The sequence below is a fragment of the Mobula birostris genome, chromosome 26 (genome assembly GCF_030028105.1).
Source record: "Mobula birostris isolate sMobBir1 chromosome 26, sMobBir1.hap1, whole genome shotgun sequence".
Classification (NCBI taxonomy): Eukaryota; Metazoa; Chordata; class Chondrichthyes; order Myliobatiformes; family Myliobatidae; genus Mobula; species Mobula birostris.
Genome location: NC_092395.1, coordinates 37,709,533 through 37,732,675, shown reverse-complemented (window position 1 = coordinate 37,732,675; position 23,143 = coordinate 37,709,533). Strand labels below are relative to the sequence as shown.

The 23,143-nt window shown below is 39.5% G+C and overlaps 2 protein-coding genes across 4 annotated transcripts in view; one reads left to right on the top strand and one right to left on the bottom strand.

The window, feature by feature from the left end:
* The window catches only part of LOC140188313 (endophilin-A2-like), a 144,644-nt gene that overhangs the window by 13,148 nt on the left and 108,353 nt on the right, over positions 1–23,143 (bottom strand). For all 3 annotated transcript variants that reach the window (XM_072244430.1, XM_072244431.1, XM_072244432.1), the window contains exon 8: positions 3,127–3,254. In XM_072244430.1, coding sequence (XP_072100531.1) covers positions 3,127–3,254 — 128 coding nt within the window. The remainder of the gene's footprint in view (positions 1–3,126; positions 3,255–23,143) is intronic.
* Positions 1–23,143, top strand: part of mpnd (MPN domain containing) — an 82,886-nt gene that overhangs the window by 59,333 nt on the left and 410 nt on the right. The window lies entirely within an intron of this gene.

Here is a 23,143-nt window from a genome sequence, read left to right as displayed (position 1 = left end):
CGATTATTTCAGTTATTCCTAAAGAGGGTAAAGATAAACTAGAATGTGGCAATTATCGGCCAATTAGTGTTCTTAACTTAGATTACAAACTATTTACATCTATATTAGCGCGTAGATTGGAAAAGCTTTTACCTGGCCTAATCCACTTAGACCAGACTGGATTTATTCAACAAAGACAAACACAGGACAACATAAGGAGAACTCTGCACATATTAGAACAGGTTAATAAGAACGAGACAGAGACAATGGTAGTAGGATTGGACGCTGAGGAAGCTTTTGATTCGGTTAGTTGGGCATTCCTATACAGAGTGTTAGGAAGGTTCGGCTTTCAAGAAAAGTTTATTAAAGTAATTCAGACTCTATATGACAGCCCTACAGCCCGAATTAAGATAAATGGGGACCTCTCTGACTCCTTCATCTTAGAGGGAGGCACTAGACAGGGATGCTCAATTTCTCTTCTCCTTTTTGCGCTATATATTGAACCGCTTGCCCAACTAATAAGACAGAGCGAAATCGTAAAAGGTATCAAGGTGGCAGGGATTGAACAGAAAGTGGCGTTATTCGCAGATGATGTTTTGGTCTATCTGAGTGAACCAGAAAAATCATTTATAGGATTGTTTACACTGTTGGATGACTTTGGGAAAATATCAGGTTATAAAATAAATGTAAAGAAAACACAAGTTATGTCCCTAGATTATACACCATCCAAAAAATTGCAGGATACATATGATCTTAAGTGGGAAGCTAAATTATTAAAATATTTAGGAATAACCCTGCCGAAGGATCTTTCAACACTGTCACAGGTAAATTATGGGCCATTAATCTCAGAGATAAAAGCAGATATGCATAGATGGAATCTTATCCCCTTTTTAAGTTTAAATTCAAAGATAAATACTATAAAAATGAATATTCTTCCTCGGTTATTGTATCTTTTCCGTACTTTACCGGTGGAGGTGGATGATAATCAATTCAGGGAATGGGACAAATGGATTTCCACTTCATTTGGCAAGGAAAGAAACCTAGAATTCGATATAACACCTTACAGTTAGGGAAGGAAGGAGGAGGTATGGTTCTTCCTTGCCTGAGAAATTATTTTTATGCCTCACAGATAACCCCTCTGTTATATTGGTGTAATAGGGAATATAAGGCTAGATGGAAGGAAATAGAATTTGGATTAGTTGGCAGTTTTCCTCTTCAGGCCTCAATAGCTGACAAAGGATTGATGGCCCAGTTGGAAAAATTTAAAAACGCTTGGATAAATCTTACATTAAAAGTATGGCAGAAGGTGGTTAATTCATGTGGAATTAATAACATGTTAAAACTCTTTAGATGGTGTGCATATGATACCGAATTCCTTCCCAACAGAGGAGATAAAAGACTTGAGCTATGGATAAAGAAAGGTCTTACAACCTACCTCTCATTTATAGATAAAAGAGTATTACAAAGTTTCCAAATCCTGCAGGACAAATATGGCTTAGAACATAATGACTTTTTTTAGGTACCTTCAAGTACGAAACTATGTTAACCAGAGTTGTAGATATACAGACCTATCAACAGTAGAATTGGAATTTTTCAAGATTTTGAATTCGGCTTGCAGTTCAATACCTAGTAAATCAGTTTCTCGATTATATAATGCACTCTCCCATGCTAAAAATGTAAATATACTGTATATTAAAGAGAAGTGGGAGAAAGAAGCGGGGTTGGTACTTTCAGAGGAGGCTTGGGAGAAAATCTGCAGCTTTCAATGGTCCTCGACTAATTCTTTGACTTGGAGAGAACATTGTTGGAAAAACATTATAAGATACTTCAAGACCCCATATCAGGAAAAATATAAAGATACAAATGTGATGTGTTGGAGAAGGTGCGGCTCCAAGGAGGCAAATCATTTTCATATTTTCTGGGATTGCCCTAAATTAAGTCTATATTGGGAAGGTATTCATAGAACATTAGTTAAGGTACTTAGGTCCCAGATACCTCTGAACTTTGAGACGCTCTATTTGGGGCATGTATTGTTTCTTGAACAGAAGGAAGATATAAAGTTGCTGCAGGCCCTCTTAGCGGCAAGTAAGAAATCAATCACTAGAAAATGGCTAAATCCAATACCACCTACATTAGAAGATTGGTACGAAATTATCTTGGAAATATTTAAAATGGAAAAGTTGACTTACTCCCTGAGAACTCAAAAAGAAAAATTTTATCAAATCAGGAATAAATGGATTGAATATATAACCCCAATGCGAGCAGACTTTAGATGACTCTCCTAATGATTTATACTGCTCTTCTCATCAACACAGTAATATTCATAACGTAAGCACCCCTAGTCTAAATGTTTGTTTTTTTTTTGTTTTCTTTTGGAAAATAGAGAATTAACACAAGTAAAGGGAAAGATTTGGGAAAGGGATAAAAAAAATGAAAAAATTAAGTAAATAAGTACATAGGGATTGGATAATTATGTCTGCGGGCAGGAGCAAGCATGAACAAATTAGGATATAAACACCTACAATGGTTGATACATAGGCTTATACACAACATTTTGGACCAGTGGAAATGGTCCAGAAGGGTTATATGGAAACTATTATTACCATTTTTCTTAACAACTAATTCCATTACTTAGCCGAATAGGTTAGATTTACCACAGTACATAATTACCTATTTAAATGTTTATTTTCCTTTTATATCATCTCAATATGTACTTAAGAATGTATAAATAATTGTAGTTTTATACATATAAAAAAATGGAAAAGGTTATATGTGTGAAAAAAGTACATGATATTTGTGAATTCCTTATCCAAATAAAAATAAAATAAAATAAAAAAAAGGAATATCAGGAAATGAATGTTCAGTGGAAGTGACTCAGTCTCCAAACTGCTCTTGTGGATACAATATTCTGTTGAGTTTCAGGTCAATGATAACTGCCAGAATACTGAAGGTGGGACATTTGAATGAAGTGCTTTGGATTAGTGTTTAAACTTATTCTTGTTGGAGATCATTACTCTCTGGCATTTTTGTGGCTTGAATGTTGTCTATGACTTGTATACAAACATTGACCATTTAATTTGCAAGGAGATCCCATTTTGTGAGATATGGCTTATTGATAATAGATAAACAACAACAAAAAATTCTCACCTTGTGATTTGGTTGACCCACTATAGGAGAAACCTCCATTGGAATGGTCTGTGTCTCCATATTCTGTGTAAGTGCTTCTAGGTTTTGGCTGGTATTCCCGTTTAGGGCGGCCAGATGCATCGCGTATCCTGTGTGTGCGATAGTTATGAATATTAGACAAGTCCGACATTAATGAAATGATCAGTACATAGCAATACACAATGAATTTATTAGAAACTCCAACATGATTTAGAAACGTTGAACAAAGGCATGACGTGCAGTTTAACACAATAAATGTGAGGTTACTCAATTTAATTCTAAAAACAGAAGACATTATTGCATGAATGATTAGAGATTAACAGTAGGGGAAATACAATGAAACCCGGATGTTCTTGAAAACCCATCATTCAAAGCAAAAATTCGGATACAGCAAACTGTAGGAAGGCAAATGATATGCTCCCTTTGATTATTAGTAGATTTGAGTAAATGGGTAAGGATACTTTCTGCAGCTATAAAGGGCAAAACCTCATCTGGCATGTTATATGCTGTGTTTCTTATTATATTTTCCCATGGCATAGGAAGTAATTCAGTCCATCAAATCTATACCAGCTGTCAGGGAAATCCCATCAAAACCATTCCCCCTCTTAGATATTTCCCTGTCGTCTATTCTTTACATGCCAATCAAGTCTCCTCTTATTCTCCTACAACCTAGCAACAACCCAGCTACACTAGCTATACAGTGGTCAACCAACACATCCTTGAGAAATGTGAGAGAACTGGTTTTTGGGAGAACTTGGCGTTGCCACAAAGTATTGGAAGTCTGGACTAAACCCAGCCACTGGAAAAGGAAGACAGCAAAACTATTCGCTGTGCTATTTTTTGATCTTCTTACTTAAAGGGTATTTTTGCCACGAAGGTAATTCAGTGAGCATTTGCAAGATTGATTCCCGGAATGGCGAGGTTGATGAGAGATAAGAAATTGTGTCTCTTAGATATAGAACAGGAGTTCCCGACCTGAGGTCTACTGACTTGTTGGTTAATGGTACGGGTCCATGGCATTAAAAAGTTTGAGAACCCCTGGTATAGAAGAATGACAGGGGACCTTAAAACTATAAAATGGCAACATGAATAATGAGGTGAGATAAAGAGAGGATATTTCCAAACAGTGGAGAGTCTATTACTGGAGATCACAGACTCAGAATGCAAGATTTACCATTTGGAACAAATATCCAGAAAAATTTCTTTATCCCAAATATACAGAAACTGCCATATAATATGCTGGAGGTCAAGTCAGTAAAGATATTCAAGTAGTAAGTACATTGAATTCCAGTTAATTGGGCCATTGGTTAATTGGGACAGTTGCTTATTTGGGCCAACTCTTAAAGAACAAAAACAAATCAAGAAGGTTAACCAGGATTCTCTTCATTTATTTGAGACACCCATCATTATGTGCCCTGTCATATGACGTGAGAGATCATGGTCTCATGACCCCGATTATTCTTGGCAAATTTTTTCCTACATAAGTGGCTTGCTATTGCCCTTTTCTGGGCAGTGCCTTTGAAGAGTATTGATGATGGCTGGAGTCACCCATCTTACAGAGACTGTCTGCCTGGCATCAGTGGTTGTGATTTTCACCAGCTGCTCATACAACCATCCACCACCTACTCCCATGGCTTCACATGATCACGACTGGAGGGCTCAACAGGTGCTACACTTGCCCAAGGGTGACCTGCAGGCTAGCGGACGGAAGGAGTGCTTACACTTCCTTTGGTAGAGACATATCACCACCCTGCCACCCACTATGGAACACTATGCCACTAACGTCAGAAGCATGCATTTATATGCCCATTAGACACTACACTGTGCTTACAGTGAACAGATTTTAAACCCCATCAGTTATGTGTTTGTCTTCAAAAAGCAATGAGCTTTGTCACTAATAGTTGGCGAGAAATAAGTAGTAAGGCAATTCAGAACTGTTTTGCTCACTGCAGTTTCAAGCATTCAGGCTTAGAAATACCAAACAAGGCTGGGAGTGAAAATGAAGCACATCTCACTACTTCAACAAGTTAGGAACTACTAAGAATTTGAAGGTATCAACAATCATCTTGAATGTTACAATGAAAATGTGGCCCAATTAACTGGATGCAAATTGGAAGCAAATTGAAAGGATGCATTGAAAGCATTGAATGAGCCCATCCATTATCTACAAAAGGTGTCTGTGCCGATTTTCTCCATTTACAGTTAATCCAAAGGACATAGACACATACACTCAGTTCCTCCATTGCTAACTATTAGGAAATAGTACAGTTTTATAGTACTACAGTAGCATTGATAGCATACTAATTTGTTCTGTATTTCATTTACACGTATAATTTGAATCACAGTGGATTTAATTTGGCTTGTTTTGACACTGATCAACTGAAAAAGACTCTTTAGTGCCAAAGTGAAAACAGATCTCTACAAAGTGATCTACATTACAATTATAAAAACACAAAAATTATTGATGGCATAAGTATTCACCCCCTATATGACATACCAAATCATCACTGCTGCAGCCAATTGGTTTTAGAAGTCACATAATTAGTTAAATGGAGATCACCTGTGTGTAATCAAGGTGTTTCAATTGATTGCAGTAAAAATACACCTGCATCTGGAAGGTCCAACTGCTTAATTCCAATAAGGAAGCCTGGCAAGGATCTGTCAAAACCCACTAGCTACAGACCAATTGCATTAACATCAAGTATATATAAGATAATGGAAAGGATGATAACAGAAAGGTTATCATATGAGCTTGAGAAAAGGGGAATGCTGGCAAGTTATCAGAGTGGTTTTAGAAAGGGAAGGAATTCCATGGACTCAGTGATTATGTTAGAGACTGAAATAAGGAAGGCCCAGGCAAATAGAGAGTCAGTAGTGGCAGTGTTCTTTGACATTGAAAAAGCCTATAATATGATGTGGAATGAAGGATTATTAAGTAAACTACACAAGATGGGGGTTGCTGGGAGAGTTTTTAATTGGATTAAAGATTTTTTGTTTGGTAGAAAAATTCAAGTTCGGATTGGATCAGAATTATCAAACCAGTACATAGTGGAAAATGGCACACCTCAAGGTAGTGTGATTAGCCCGTTACTTTTCATCATTATGATCAATGATGTCTTCACAAAGGTACCAGTGGATATAGGTAGGTCACTGTTTGCGGATGATAGGGCCTTGTGGAAAAGAGGCAGGAACATGGACCATATAATCAGGAAACTACAAGAAGCAATTGATGAAGTGGTGGAGGGGGGTTATGATTGGGGATGTAGATTTTCAGTAGATAAAACTCAAACTGTATTTTTTACCAGGAAAAGGGTTGAGGTAGGGAAGAAGTTTAGAATGTATGGGGTTGAATTAGAAAGGGTTGCATCATTTAAATTTCTGGGAGTTATATTTGATTCACGATTAACATGGGCAGACCATATCAGGAAAGTTGAGGAGAAATGTAAAAAGTAATAAATGTGATGAGATGTTTGACTGGTAGGGAATGGGGAGCAAGTTGTTCAGCTTTGAAGAGAATGTATGTGGCTTTAGTGAGATCTGTATTAGATTATGGAAATATAGTATATGGATCAGCAGCTAGGTCTCTTATAAGGAAACTGGATGTGATTCAGGCTCAGGCCTTGAGAGTGTGCAGTGGGGCTTTTAAAATGTCACCAGTGTCAGCACTACACGTAGAAATGGGAATAATGCCTTTGGAACTAAGAAGGATGCAACTGATGGCAAACTACTGGGCTAACTTGCAGGGGCACAATGATTCTCACCCTACTAAAGGAGTGTTGCAGGAACGCTGGGAAAATGGGAGGTTTCAGAGGGACACCTTTAGTCGGGTAGGGAATGATATTGCGAAAGAATGTGGAGTATTTGATCTGAGGATAAGACCTTCAGTAGTTTATCCGGTTGTAGCTCCATGGAAGCTTGTATGGCCTGACATAGACTGGCATTTGTTAGGGATAAAAAGGAAAGAAAGATATAAAACAGATTTGGTAAATGCATTTAACTGTCATGTGATGGAAAAGTATAGTGATTATACTCACATTTATACGGATGGTGCGAAGGAACCTGAAACAGGAGTGACAGGGTTTGGGGTGGTAATACCAGCAAAAGAAATTGGAATCAGCAGAAGAACATCTAATAAGTTAGGGGTGTTTACAGTGGAGGTGCTGGCAGTGTTGGTTGCGTTGCAATGGGTGCAGAAAGCCAGACAAGCCAAAGCACTGATATGTTCAGATTCATCCTCAGTTCTAGCAAGTTTAAGGTCTTTTCACACAAACAGTCGGCAAGATGTACTTTATGAAGTCCTTCAGTTAGTTACAAGAATTGCAAATCAGGGAGGTCAGGTAAAATTTCTATGGGTTTCAGCACATGTAGGGGTGAAGGGGAATGAGAGGGTGGATGAGTTGGCAAAGAGGGTATGAAAGAAAGAAAATGTGGAAATGCACATTAGTATCAGTCAAGCAGAGGTTAAGTGTGTAATCTGGGAAAAAGTCAACCAAATGTGGCAAGGAAGATGGGACAGGGAGGGGAAAGGGAGGCATTTATATCAAATACAAAAGAGTGTTGCAGTTACTAGGGTTGATAATGGAAACAGAAGAGAGGAAATTGTGTGGACTAGGTTAAGGCTGGGGCATTGTGCATTAAACAAAACATTGAAAATGATAGGGAAACACCAGACAGGATTGTGTGAAGAATGTCAGGAAGAGGAGTCAGTAGAACATGTAGTTTTGTGTTGCAGGAAGTATGGGATACAGAGAGAGATGATGAGAAATAAATTAAGGGAGTTGGGGATGCAGGAATTCACATTAAAAGGGTTGCTGGGCATGGGTGAGAGAGCACAAGTCCGGGTATTTTTAGCGTTTTTAAGGGGTAAAGGGGTTTTTTATAGAATATGACGAATAAACAGGAATAGGATACTAGGATGGTCAAAGATGGGAGGGTGAAGTGTAGGTTTGTGTATGTATATATATATACATATGTATGTGTGTGTGTGTGTGTGTGTGTGTGTGTGTGTGTGTGTGTGTGTGTGTGTATATATACGCATGCGCGATTGGGTGAAGGGATTTAGAATGTATGTCTAGTGCACATTCTGGAGCAGAGGGTGGCGGTAATGCACCATTAAGCTGGATACCAACCGCCGTAAAACAAGATACAGACAGACAGGTCCAACTGCTGGTAAGTCATTATCTTAGCAAAAACCATGAAGGCCAAAGAACACTCCAAGCAACTCCACAGAAAGATTATTGAAAAGTGCAAGTCAAGAGATGGATACAAGAAAACTTCCAAGTCACTGACTATCCCTTAGGAGTACAGTTAAGTCAATCATCAAGAAATGGAAAGAATATGACACAGCCATAAATCTGTCTAGAGCAGGCTGTCCTCAAAATCTGAGTGACCATGCAAGAAGGGATCTCGTGAGGAGGCCACCAAGAGACCTACGACAACTCTGGAGGAGTTACAAACTTCAGTGGCTGAGATGGGAGAGACTGCGCATACAACTGTTGCCTGGGTGCTTCACCAGTCATTGCTTTATGGGGCAATAGCAAGGCGAAAGCTACTGTTGAAAAAAAATCACATGCAATCTTGGCTACAGTTTGCCAGAAGGCACGTGGGAGACTCTGAAATCAGCTGGAAGGTGGCCTGATGGTCTGATGAAACCAAAAGAGAGCTTTTTTGACCATCAGATTAAACGCTATGTTTGGCAAGCCAGGCACTGCACATCATCAAAAACACAGCATCCATAATGTGAAGTAAGGTGATGGCTGCATCATGCTGTGGGGATGCTTCACTGCAGCAGACCCTGGAAGGCTTGTGAAGGTAGAGGGTAAAATGAATGCAGCAAAATATAAGGAAACCCTGAAGGAAAACCTGAGGCAGTCTGCAAGAGAACTGCAACTTGAGAGAAGATGTGTTTTCCAGCAAGACAATGACCCAAAGCATAAAACCAAAGCTACACAGGAATAGCTTAAGAACAACACAGTTAATGTTCTGAAGTGGCCAAGTCAGAGTCCAAACCTCAATTCAATTGAGAGATTGTGACCGGACTTGAAAGGGGCTGCTCACTCATGATCTCCATGTAATCTGACACAGCTTGAACAGTTTTTAAAGAAGAATGGGGATAAATTACAATGTCCAGATATGCAAAGCTGATAGAGATCTATTCACACAGACTCGAAGCTGTAATTGCTGCCAAAGGTGCATCTACTAAATACAGACTTGAAGAGGGTGAGTAATTATGCAATTAATTATTGTGTTTAATAACTGTAATAAATTTAGACCAATTTGTAGAAATTTGTTTTCACTTTGACACAAAGGAGTAGTTTCTGTTGATCAGTGTCATAAAAGCCAAATTAAACCTACTGTGATTCAATGTTGTAGAACAATAAAATATGAAAACTTCTAAGCGGAGGGGTGAAAATTTTTTATAGGCATCGTATATATTCTTTAATTCAAAAGCGATTAAGAAATGGTGGGGGGAGGCAAGAATACATTTCTTAAGTGGATGATCAATGTGATCATGCTTAGTAGCAGGAAAATCTGAAAGTTCTAGTTTTTATACTCCTTCCCCCCTCCCCAATGTTTCTATACATCTCCTCCAACCCAACTTGCCATGTGGGTAAAGCTGTGCTTGCCTGCACCACCTTCTATCACTTAATACTGATATTTGAAGATAAGAGAAATTTTTAATTCTCAAATATTCTTACACAAGAAAGAGTGCAAGTAGGCTACGTGGCCTCTCAAACTTGCTCAGTTACAAGATCACAGGCAACTAACCAAATTCCTACTAAATGACATTTCTCAATTTCCCCAGATTTCAAAATTCTCCCACCCTCAGCCTTGAATATATCTGAAAACTAAACATAGAATTCTAACATTTTCAATTCTCAGAAAAAAATCCTGCTGGTTTCAGTCTCAAGTGGCCAGTTCCTTACCCTAAAACCTCTACTTCCAAGCTTCCTCATGAAGGGTGTCATACTTACACCACCCACACTGTTAAACTTTCAAAGTTTCAGTTAAATTACTCATCTCAACTCCAAATACAAACCTATTATATTCAATCTTCCTCAAAGAACAACTCTCCCTTCATGAATCAGTCTTGTAATTGATTATGCTGGATGACTGCTGCTGACAAATGGTGGTCTGCAGGGGTCAGTATTGAGACCACTTCTTTTCACATTATACATCAATGATTTGGATGATGGAATTGATGGCTTTGTGGCCAAGTTTGCAGACAATACAAAGATGGGTTGAGAAACAGGTAATGTTGAGGAAGCAGGCAGACTACCGAGGGGCTAGGACAAATTGGGACGATGGGCAAAGAAGTTGGAGATGGAATATAGTGTTATAGGGAAGTGTGTGGTCATGCATTTTGGTAGGAGGAACAGGGAGAAAATTCAAAAATCAGTGATGCAAAGGGCCTTGGAAGTCCTTGTATAGGATGCCCTAAAGGTTAACTTGCAGGTTGAGTCAGTGGTAAGGAAGGCAAATGCAATGTTGGCATTCATTTCAAAAAAGAACTAGAACATAAGAGCAAGGATGTGATGCTGAGGCTTTACAAGGCATTGGTCAGACTGCACTTGGACTACTGTGAGCAGTTTTTGGCCGCTTATGTATGAAAAGATATGCTGGCACTGGAGAAGGTTCACAACCACTGTTCCCTCTAAGCTGCGCGAGTGCATGGCTGCACACGTAGCCTTTGTTGCCGTGCAGCTAGAGTAAAGAGATGAGAAAGTTTATGAAACACGAAAAATTCTTTGCACTATATTTTGTTATACTTCAATTAATAAATAAAAAGCATGTAATATCACAAATTTTCATTCTAAATATTCATAGAATGCAAACTACAAAAAAATTTAAATTGCTACATAGTTTTCAGACCATGTAAAAACTTCTTGATTGGTCCACACAGTTCTAAAACAAATTAGACAGAACGTTGTTCATGAGAATGATTCTGGGAATGAGGTGCGTTTGATGGCTCTGGCCCTGTACTCGCTGGATTTTAAAAGAATGTGGGGCAGGGGGGGAGACTTATTGAACGTTGACTGCACATCCACTCTGTTCAGGCTTTCAGTTTCCTATCGTGGGGGAGTTTAGGGCCAGAGGGCACAGCCTCAGAACAGAAGGACATCCATATAGAACAAAGATGAGAAGGAATTTCTTTAGCTGGAGGGTAATGAATCTATTGACTACTATGGAAGCCAAGTCACTCAGTATACTTAAAGCAGATGTTGATAGGTTTTTATTTTATCAGGGTGTCAAAGTCAGGGGAATGGGGTTGATAGTGATAAATCAGCCATAATGAAATGACAGAAAAATTTCGATAGGTCGAATGGCTTGAGCATGTAGATATTAAGGAAGAGGATGTGCTGGAGCTTTTGAAAAGCATCAAGTTGGATAAGTCACCGGGACCAGACCGGATCTACCCCAGGCTACTGTGGGAAGCGAGGGAGGAGATTGCTGAGCCTCTGGCAATGATCTTTGCATCATCAATGGGGACGGGAGAAGTTACGGAGGATTGGAGGGATGCAGATGTTGTTCCCTTATTCAAGAAAGGGAGTAGAGATAGCCCAAGAAACTACAGACCAGTGAGTCTTACTTTAGTGGTTGGTAAGTTGATGAAGATCCTAAGAGGCAGGATTTATGAACATTTGGAGAGGCATAATATGATTAACAATAGTCAGCATGGCTTTGTCAAAGGCAGGTTGTGCCTTACAAGCCTGATTGAATTTTTTGAGGATGTGACTAAACACATTGATGAAGGTAGAGCCGTAGATGTAGTGTATATGGATTTTAGCAAGGCATTTGATAAGGTACCCCATGCAAGGCTTATTGAGAAAGTACGGAGGCATGGGATGCAAGGGGACATTGCTTTGTGGATCCAGAATTGGCTTGCTCACAGAAGGCAAAGAGTGGTTGTAGACGGATCATATTCTGCATGGAGGCCGGTGACCAGTGGTGTGCCTCAGGGATCTGTTCTGGGACCCCTACTCTTCATGATTTTTTTTATGAGGAAGTGGAGGGATGGGTTAGTAAGTTTGCTGTTGACACAAAGGTTGGGGGTGATCTGGATAGTGTGAAGGGCTGTCAGAGGTTACAGCGGGACATTGATAGGATGCAAAACTCAGCGGGACATTGATAGGGCTGAGAAGTGGCAGATGGAGTTCAACCCAGGTAAGTGTGAGGTGGTAGGTCATTTTGGTAGGTCAAATATGATGGCAGAATATAGCATTAATGGCAAGACTCTTGGCAGTGTGGAGGATCAGAGGGATCTTGGGGTCTGAGTCCACAGGACACCCAAAGCTGCTACGCAGGTCGACTCTGTGGTTAAGAAGGCAAACGGTGCATTGGCCTTCACCAATCATGGGATTGAGTTTAAGAGCCAAGAGGTAATGCTGCAGCTATATAGGACCCTCGTCAGACCCCACTTGGAGTACTGTACTCAATTCTGGTCGCCCCACTACAGGAAGGACGTGGAAACCATAGAAAGGATGCAGAGGACATTTACAAAGATGTTGCCTGGATTGGGGAACATGCCTTATGATAGGGGTCACCACCCGTTGGTCGTGATCGACCGGTCGATCTTTGAGACTTTCCCTGTAGATCCCCCAAAAAAATGAAAAATAAATACAACAAACAATGTTGTAATGTGAGCATTATAAAAATAAGTAATACTAATTAGGATAATGGTAGTATAGCAATATTTTCACTATTGAAAACTATTTGTAAAGAGAGATTGTTTCCGGGTTGTGGGGTTTTAGTTCTGTTCTTTCTGCCCAGTGCGCATGTGTGTAGCACCCCCACCATGCACCGTGTTTTCAGCGGAGCTTGTGCTGCATCAAAGTGACCAATTAGGTTAGGTAAGAGTACAGGCTGTCGCAAACATCAATATACGGCACTCGCTGGTGATATCCTGCAAGGTAGCTAGCCAGCATGGCGGAGGCTCCACGAAAGAAGGTGAATACATATACCTTCCATCCAGAATGGGAAGAAGTTCTATTTACCTTGGTGAAAGACAAGTGTGTATGTATGTTGTGCCACAAACACAAGCACTGACTAAAAGAGGGAATCTGGAGTGGCACCACAACACCAACCACCAGAAATTTAAAGACACCTACCCCCCAAAGAGCGCAATTCGTGCCAGGAAAGTTGAGGAGCTGAAATCGGGGTTGAAGGCCCAGGAATTGTTTTTCACAAAACATGCTGCTCAAAATAAGGCTGCTATTGAAGCATCATTTCGTGTAAGTCACCTTTTGGCTAAACACAAGAAGCCTTTTACAGATAGCGAATTATTCAAGGAAGCAATGGCCATTACCACAGAGACTGTTTTTAATGGCTTTAAAAACAAAAACGACATCACAACCGCAATACATAATATACCGCTTGGCCCTGCAACAGTGACAAGGAGGGTAGAATCACTGTCAGAGGATGTGGATCGACAAGTGTTAAAGGACTTGTCACTCTGTGAGTATTTTTCACTACAGTTCGATGAATCCCTGGATGTAATGCAAACAGCTCAGCTTGTTGTATTTGTCAGAATGGCTTTCCAGGATTTTACAACAAAGGAGGACTTCCTCACTCTTTTACAATTACAGGAGAGAATGAGACGTGAGGATATTTACAATGAGTTTAAAAAATATATCCGTGAAAATGACATCCCCATTCATAAACTGGAGGCAATTGCTACTGATGGGGCCCCAGCAATGCGCGGTGTGCACGTTGGCTTTATAGCACTGTGCCGTAATGACCCTGATTTTCCCAGCTTCCTGGATTATCACTGTGTGATTCATCAGCAGGCCTTGGCTGGGAAGGTCGTGGACTTTTCTCATGTAATGACACTGGTGGTCAAAACTGATAAACTTTATTCGAGCAGAAGCACTTCAGCACCGCTTATTCAAGGCGTGATTGGATGAGCTCAATGCCACTTATGGGGGCATAATTCTTCATGCTGATATACTTGCTGCCTGAGATAAAGACTTTTCTGTCAACAAAAAACGAGGAGCACGAGGAGCTGTCAGATGATGCGTGGCTACTGGATTTAGGGTTTCTGACAGACATAACGGCTAAATTAAACATACTTAACAACGAGCTCATGGGAAAAGACCAACACCTAACCCACATGATAAGCACAGTAAATGCGTTTAAGGCCAAGTTCGGTGTTTGGATTTCAAATTTAAAGAATGGGAGGTTGACACACTTTCCCAACTAGGAAAAAATGTTACAGGCCATCAAGGGAAAAAATGTTTTTCGCTTTGAGCAGTATTGTGCTAACCTAGACAAACTGGCAACAGAGTTCGATCAGCGTTTTGGGGAGTTAAACATCATGAAAGATATTGCTGCATTTATTTCAAACCCATTTCTGCCGATCGATATAAAACAGATAGCAGCCAAATTCCAGCAAGTATTTGGTGTGCCAAGTGATACTGAAATGGAAATAATTGATTTGCAAAATGACATCAAGCTTAAAGCAAGATCAAGGGACGGTGATTTCTGGGGGCTTGTCAGCAGGGAGAAGTTTCCTCATCTCACCGCATGCACTAAAAATCAGTGCCTACTTCGGGTCAACTTATCTATGTGAAGTTGTATTTTCACAGATGAAAATTATTAAATCTAAGTACAGGAGCTCTCTCACTGACAGACACCTCACAGACTCTCAGACTGGCTGTCTGTAGTTATGAGCCAAATTTCAGGGAACTAGCAGAAAGTATTCAGCCCCAGTCATCACACTGAGTGCAACAGTTATTTTTTATTCATTTATTTTTTGTGTTGAAATAAAATTAAATAATGAAACTTAGAATTAAAGGTGTGAAGTATTGTAATATTCTTAAAGACAGCTATGGCCTGTTTGATATGCTAGTTACAGTGTTTTTTTGTTTGAACTAATTTGAAAGTTTGACAAAAGTATTTTGTGTAATTCAAACACAATTAGCCCAAATAAAAGGCCTCAAATTGGAAGTACAATTGGAGCTGCATTTTCTCTAAATGATTTAGTAGGTAGATCTTGCCTTTCACTAAGGTCGAGGTAGGGGATCTTGGGCTTAAAAAGGTTAGTGACCACTACCTTATGAGAACAGGTTGAGTGAACTCGGCCTTTTCTCCTTGGAGCGACGGAGGATGAGAGGTGACCTGATAGAGGTGTACAAGATAATGAGAAGCACTGATCGTGTGGATAGTCGGAGGCTTTTTCCCAGGGCTGAAATGGCTAGCACGAGAGGGCACAGTTTTAAGGTGCTTGGAAATAGGTACAGAGGAGATGTCAGGGGTAAGTTTTTTATGCAGAGAGTGGTGAGTGCATGGAATGAGCTGACGGCGGCGGTGGTGGAGGCAATGATAGGGCCTTTAAGAGGCTCCTGGATGGCTACATGGAGCTTAGAAAAATAGAGGGCTATGTGTAACCCTAGGTAGTTCTAAGGTAAGGACATGTTCGGCACAGCTTTGTGGGCCGAAGGGCCTGTATTGTGCTGTAGGTTTTCTAAGTTTCTATATTTATACAGTGAATGGCTGGGAACTGAGGGACTTGGAAGTAAGATTACAGAGTTCACTGAAGGTAGCCACCCAAGTAGACAGTGTGATCAAGGTGGCTTTTAGTATGCTACCCTTCATCAGTCAGGGCATCAAGTTTAGGAGAAGGGTTATTATGTTGCAAGTATAAGTTGTTGATGAGGCCACATTTGAAATATGTACAGTTTTAGTCACCCTGTTAAAGGAAAGACATTGTCAAGGTGGAGAGGATGCTGAAGAGATCTATGAGGATGCTCTCTGGACTAGAGGGCCTGAGTTATAGGAAGAGGTTGGCCATTCCTTGCAGCAGAAGAGTATGAGCAATGACCTCACTGAGATTTAAAAATTCACGAGCTGTATGGATAAGGTAAACAGTCTTTTCCCCAGGGTTAGAGTCCAACATTCAAACAGAATCACCCAAAATTCACTGAAAACCAAAAAAAAGACGAAAGTAAATTGCAGATGTTGGAAATCCAAAACAAAAACAGAAACGGTGGAAACAGTTAACAGGACTGGCAGCAAAGTGAAGAGAAAAGAGTCAATGGTTCAGGTCAATAATCCTTCATCAGAAGTGGAAAAATGAGTATTTTCTTTAAGTACAGTAAAGAATAGGGGGAGGGTGTAAAATGAATGTCTGTGATATAGTACAGATGTGGAGGTCAACATTAATTACCAGCATTTACAAACAGATGCACAGAAAAACCATTCAAACCAAAATATCCAGCAATTTCTGTGGAGAGAATGAAAAAGACTAGTTGCCTGAAACTGCTGAATTCAGCATTAAGCCCCAAGAACCACAATCTGCCTAAGCAGTAAAGAACTGTTGTAGCCCCCTATGCTTGATAATAAATTTATCAATTTCAGGTAATTTCATTCTCTCTACAGATATTGCTGGATGTTTCAGTTTAAATTTGGCCCTTGTTTCTGCCTTTAATTGCTGGTGTATAAATAAAGGTTATCTTGACAATTTTGGTTTGCCTCCATCGCAAACATCATCTTTTCTCTCCACCCCTCCCCCTTTTCTACAACTTAGCATGCTTATTTTCTGTTCTTCTTAACAAATCTTCTCCTGATAAGAATATTTGTTGAAATTAATCTTTACTTTCATTAACTAATTGCCCAAAAACGGTTTAACACAACACAGTATACTTGCTGACACTCCAGACAGCTAAACATTCAAGAGACTTTAATCATGAGATGAGATGACATGACACAACAGCAACACAAAATATTTAACAGATAAGAGAAAGTAAGTTCAGAGCACTTCAATAAAGACGAAGTGAGAAATAGGTTTGTTGACAAGAACCAAATTGGTAATTCTGCAACTAGTAACTAAGGGAAATAAGAATTTCAATAGTGAAATACAATCCAGCAACAACTTCTCCATGCAAACCCAGATGAAACAGAAACTTTGGCTTTAATAATTGAACCTAATGACTGTGTGCTGTAGTAGCTACAACTTCTGCAAGTTGTGCATAATTAAAGGAACCACCACCTTCAAATAAAAATATCAAAATATGGCCTAGAGCAGAGCTCAAAGCCTATAATATTAATATGTTTGAATGAATCCTGTGCAGTATCTAATTACTCCCAAACTTTCTTTCCACATCTCGGCCCCACACTGGCAAATAGATGATTGATAAGACTATAATTGTATACCTCGTATGCTTGGTGTGGAATATTTAATTAAATAAATATTTCATGAATTGAAAAAAGAATTATAGAAGTTTCACTTAGAAAGGTTGACATGGTAGCATAGTGGTGAGCGTCACGCTTTACAGAGCCAGTGATTGGAAGATCAGGGTTCAATTTCCGCCACTGTCTGTAAGGGGTTGTACTTTCTCCCTGTGAACATGTGGGTTTTCTCCAGGGTGTTCTGGTTTCCACCTACATTCCAAAAGATGTCCTGGTTAGGGTTAGTAAGTTGTGGACATGTTACATTGGCACCAGAAGTATAGCGACACTTACAGGCTGCCCCTCAGAACATCCTCCAACTGTGCCGGTCATTGACGTATGATCATTGATGTATTGATGTGATGCTTTTCACTGTCTGTTTCGATATACATTTGACAAATACAGCTAATCCTTAATCTTTAAACACACTGAACAAAAAAATGCTCCAAAGTATTTTGTTACTTCAATGTGTATTGATATCTAACAGCAAATATGCTGCTAAACTGTCCATAAATTCCACAAATCAGTAAACAATGAACAATTAAATTACTTCAAAGAATACTGTTTGAGGGATTAATGCTGATCAGGATATCTGGAGAACCCGTTGTTCTTCAAATAGTGCCATGGGAATTTCACTAAAAGTTCAACAAGCAGAATTTTCACCTGAAGGTCAACTTCTCAAACAATAACAAGCCTCCCCTAAGGCTCCCCCCCCCCCACCACCCCACCATTTTCTTCTGGCTGCAATGGAGGGGAGGTACAAACAAGGCATTTGGAACCCATTACCTTGTGATCCAGAAATGAGTATGCTCCATACAGAGGTAAATTGATGCTATTTGTGTATATTACATTATGCATCATTAATTACTAACCATTTCAGATGCTTCCAATATAATTTTCACCAGAAGCACAAACACTTGTTGCAGTCCACAACAGTTATTTCTGGAATGAATTTGGTGGAGCACCGTATCATCTGATCTGTTAATAGAAACTGACTGTAATTACAATAGTATGGTAATCTCTGCACAATACTTCTATTCTTAGGCTACACCCTCGGTGTGGTTTTCTGTCATTTCTTTGAGTTTTTTGGGCAGATTTAGAAATAAAGTCAATTTGTGTTGATGGAACAGGCTCATCAATCAAAAAGGTTGATGTTGGTATTTATTCAACACATCCAAGCTAGTTATTGCGACAAAATGCAGAAATTTTCATCAGTGAGAGTTCCACCAGGGGTTTCAGCAAACAAACTTGGCTATTTAGAGACAACAGATTATACGCAATATTTTGTTGTACCATTTATCCACTTCTCCCTCTCCCCTGAAAATTAATATACTTACGATCTGGAATATGGATGCAAAGACCAGTCATTTCTCTATACTCCCATTTTTTCACTCAACTTTTCAGTTTTCCTCTGATATGTCCAGATGGACCACTGGCTAACAATCTGCTAAGGAAGTCACCAAAGTTGAATTATGATCCTGTCCTTGCCAGACATCCATTTTCAAAAGAGGATAGGAGCTAAAAGTCTTCAGCTTAGTTTCAGAAGCAGTGAGAGATCCCCACCATCGGTAGTATCTATAGGAGGTGCTCAAGAAGGCAACATCCAAAGATTCCCACCATCTGGACCATGTTATCTTTTCACAGCTACCACTGGGCGGACAGGAGGTACAGAAGGCTGAAGTCCCAACACAATTATGTTCAAGTACAGCTACTTCCCTTCAACCATTTGTTTGCTGAACCAACCAGCACAATCCTAATCAGCAGTCCAGCAACACCATGATGCTTTGATCATTTTGCACTAAAATGGCTTAGTAGTTGTTTTCTTCTAATTGTATTCTTACTGTAAAAATTGAAAACAATGTTTTTCTTGTGAATGTTGTTTACATGATGCTTCAGGTCTGTGATGCTGCTACAAATAAGTCTTTGTTTGCATGTATGCATATGATGATGACTTAGGGATAATACACCACCACCTTATGTTGCCAAGGATATTAGGCACCATATAAAGTACAAGATTTGAATCTACTCTTGCTCAGTTACATCAATTACATGGACTGTGATTTTTGGTCAGTATGGAAATGCATTCTAGAAGTTGGTTCTATTCAATCGTTGGAACTAGTTGGTTGAAACTGGCTAACACAAAGTTACTAATACTTGTTAAGGTCTGATAACTACAAGAAAAACAACTTTTTAAATTATTGCCAGGGATAGAAAGAGATGTTCTATTGATGTGCATTTCAATTGAATCAGACTGGGATTGGTGGTCAAACTAGCAGAAGTTAAAGGTAGAAGTGAATCAAAGAAAAGGTCCATAAAACTGTTAAATAAAATAATAAATCCAAAAACAGTGAACATTTCAGATTTCAAAGGACATGGAAGAGTACAGCACAGGAACAGACCCTTCAGCCCACAATGTTCTGCTGAAATAATCATATACCCAACTGAACTAATCCCTTCTTGCTACACAATGTCCATATCCTTCCATTTATTGCACTTTCATTGTCCCACCTGAGAGTCTGTGCAAAAAAATTCAAAAAAAATCAATCCTCAAAAAAATTCAATCAGGCTTGTAAGGCACAACCTGCCTTTGACAAAGCCATGCTGACTATTGCTAATCATATCTCTCTGGCATTAACACATTTCAATCCTGGGAGAAAGATACTGCTTGTCTACTTTCTCTTTGCATGTCATAATCTTATAAACCTCTATCAGATCTCCCCTTGGCCTCTGCTGGACCAGATTTTTAAAAAAAAACACTAGTATATCAAACCTCTCACTTGCCCTCCAATGCACACAGCATCCTGGTAAAATTTTACACCTTCTCCAAACCTCAATCGTTCCAGTAATGGGACAACCAGGACCAAATGCAAAACTGTAAATACAGCCTGGAGTTTATAAAGCTACACTATAACTCTATGATTGTTGGAACTCAATTTCTCAACTATTAAAGGCAAGCACGCCATATACCTTCTATACCACCCTGTCAACCTGTGTCGCCACTTTCAGGTACAATAGACCTGGACCCCAGGATCCTTCTGCGCATTAAAACTTAAGGGTCTTGCCATTAACAGTGAACTGTCTCTTTGCATTTAATCTTCCAAAATGAACACTTCACTACTGGCTGGGTTAAGTGCCATCTGCCATTCTTCCATCTATATCTGCAATTTATCTATATCCTGCTGTATCCTTTGTCAGTCTTCTATAATATCCACACCACCACCACCAATCTTCATATCTTCAGCAAACATATTAACCTATGTTTTCATCCATGTCATTTAGATACATCATAAACAGCAGAGGTCCTAGTACAGACCCTTGTGGAACAACAGTAGTCACAGACCTCCAAACAGATTAAGTCCCATTAACCAATATCCTCTGTCATCTATGGACAAGTTAACTCTGAACCCAAATGACCAAATCATCTTGGATCTCATGCATTTTAAATCTTTTGGATGAATGTCCCATGAGGGGACTTGTCAAATGTCTTACTAAAATCTATGAAGACAACATCTGCAGCTCCACCTTCATCAATCAATAAGACATTATTTGCTCTGCACAAAGCCATGCTGACTGTCCTTAATTAGGCCATGGTTTTCAAAATGTTATCCCTAAGAATCCTCTCCCTACCAAAGATGAAACAATCAAGGAATTGATACGAAGGTGAAGTGAAACATGAGTTTAGGCTCATACAAAACAGATGGATTGTTCCAGCCTTTGCAGATATGTGAAAAGGAAAAAAGTAATAAATGCTAAGGTGTGCCATTTACAGACTGCAACAGAAAGTTGGCAAATAAGCAAATGGAAGAGAAATTTAATAAGTATTTTGATTAAGCTTCATATTTAGTGAATTCAAAGAAATTAACATTCGTAAAAAAACTTGTATTGGAAAAATTAATGGGGTTGAAATAAGAAATTAAGAAGATGACATAGGATGTGACCTATATCCTATGATTTTGAAGGGTCCGGCTATGGAAATGGTGAGCACATTGGTTGCCATCTTCTAAAATTGCAGAGAATTTGCAATGGTTCCCTTATATCAGAAGGTAGCAATTATAACTGCACTAAATCCAGAAAAAAAAGTACCTCAAAACTAGTTAACTTTATCCGTTTCAAGAAAATGCTAAAATCTATGAAGTCAGTAGTAGCAGGGCTTGCTGAAAGTAGGAATTTGTGAATGGAAAATCATGTTTAATAAACCTGATTTTTTGTTTGGGGTTGTTTGAAATCAAAGTGAAACAACTGGTATTTGGACTCTTATGGTGTTACACTAGATTTTGTTAGACAAATTAAAGCACATGATATCAGAAATAATATATTGACATGGATTGAGGACTGGTTCACAAAAAGAAAACTGTAATAATAAGTGGATCTTTTTCAGGTTATGAGGCTGTAAATATTGGGATGCTGCAAGGATTAGTACTGGGCACTCAACTGTTCACAATCTATATCATTGATCTGGATGAAGGAATCAAGTACAGTGCAAGAAAATTACATAATACTGTATTCTGGTGCAAAAAATTTCCTCCATTAACAGAATCAGAATTGGGTTTAATATCGCTGGCATATGCTATGAAAATTGTTTTTGTGGCATCAGTATACTGAAATACATGAGTAAAAAGCTAAATATATAAATTAAATAACTAGTACAAAAAGAGAGCAAAAATAGTGAGGTAGTGTACATGGGTTCACTGGTCATTAAGAAATCTGATAGCGGAGTGGAAGAAGATGTTCCTGAAACATTGTGTGTGTCTTCAGGCTCCTGTACCACCTGCTTGATGGTGGCAGTGAGAAGAGGGCACGTCCTAGGTAATAGGGGTCCTCAATGTAGTATGTCACCTTTGAGGCATCATGTTATGAAGGTCTCCTTGATGCTGGATAGGCTAGTGCCCATGATAGAGCTGGCTGAATTTACAATTTTCTGCAGTGTTTTCCAGTCTCGCGCAGTGGTCCCTCCATACCAGATGGTGATACAACCAGTCACAATGCTCTCCATGGTACATCTGGAGAAATTTCCGGTGTTTTTGGTGACATATCAATTCTCCTCAAACTCCGAATGAACTGTAGCCGCTGTTGTCCTTTTTTGTATTTGCATCAATATGTTGGGCCCAGGTTAGATCTTCAGAGATACTGACATCTAGAAGCTTGAAACCACTCACCCTTTCCACTGCTGAGCTCTTGATGAGGACTGGTGTGTTCCCTCTGCTTATACTTCCTGAAGCCCACAATCAATCCCTTGGTCTTGCTGAAGGTGAGTGCAAGATTGTTGTTGCAATACCACTCAACCAGCTGATCTATCACACTCATGTACGCTCCCTCATCATTATCTGAAATTCTGCCAACAATAGTTGTGTCATCAGGAAATGTCGTTTGAGCTGTGCTTAGCCTCAGTTATGGGTGTGGAGAGAGTAGAGCTGTGGCTAAACACGCATCACTGAGGTGCGTCAGTGTTGCTTATCAGCAAGGTTGACATGTTATTTACGATCTGCATTGACTGTGGTCTTCCAGTGAGGAAGGACAGGATTCAGTTGCAGAGGGTTCCACTTATCATCTTTCTTAACATAACAGATTCTAGCATTTGTAGCCTCTTTCTCCACCTATTACATTCCAGCCCCTTTTCTTCCCTGTCCCTACATGGATCCATCAGCTTCCCCCCGCCACCCCCTCTCCTTATGTCTCTCCCTATCAGCCACTATCTCACAACTCCGCCTCCTCCAACTGGCTTCATCTGCCCACTTCCTTTCTCACCTAGTTATACCCATCACCTGCTAACTCCTGACTCATCCTTTTATTCTGTCCATTTCAATCCAATATCACTCCAGTCTCAACTCAAAAT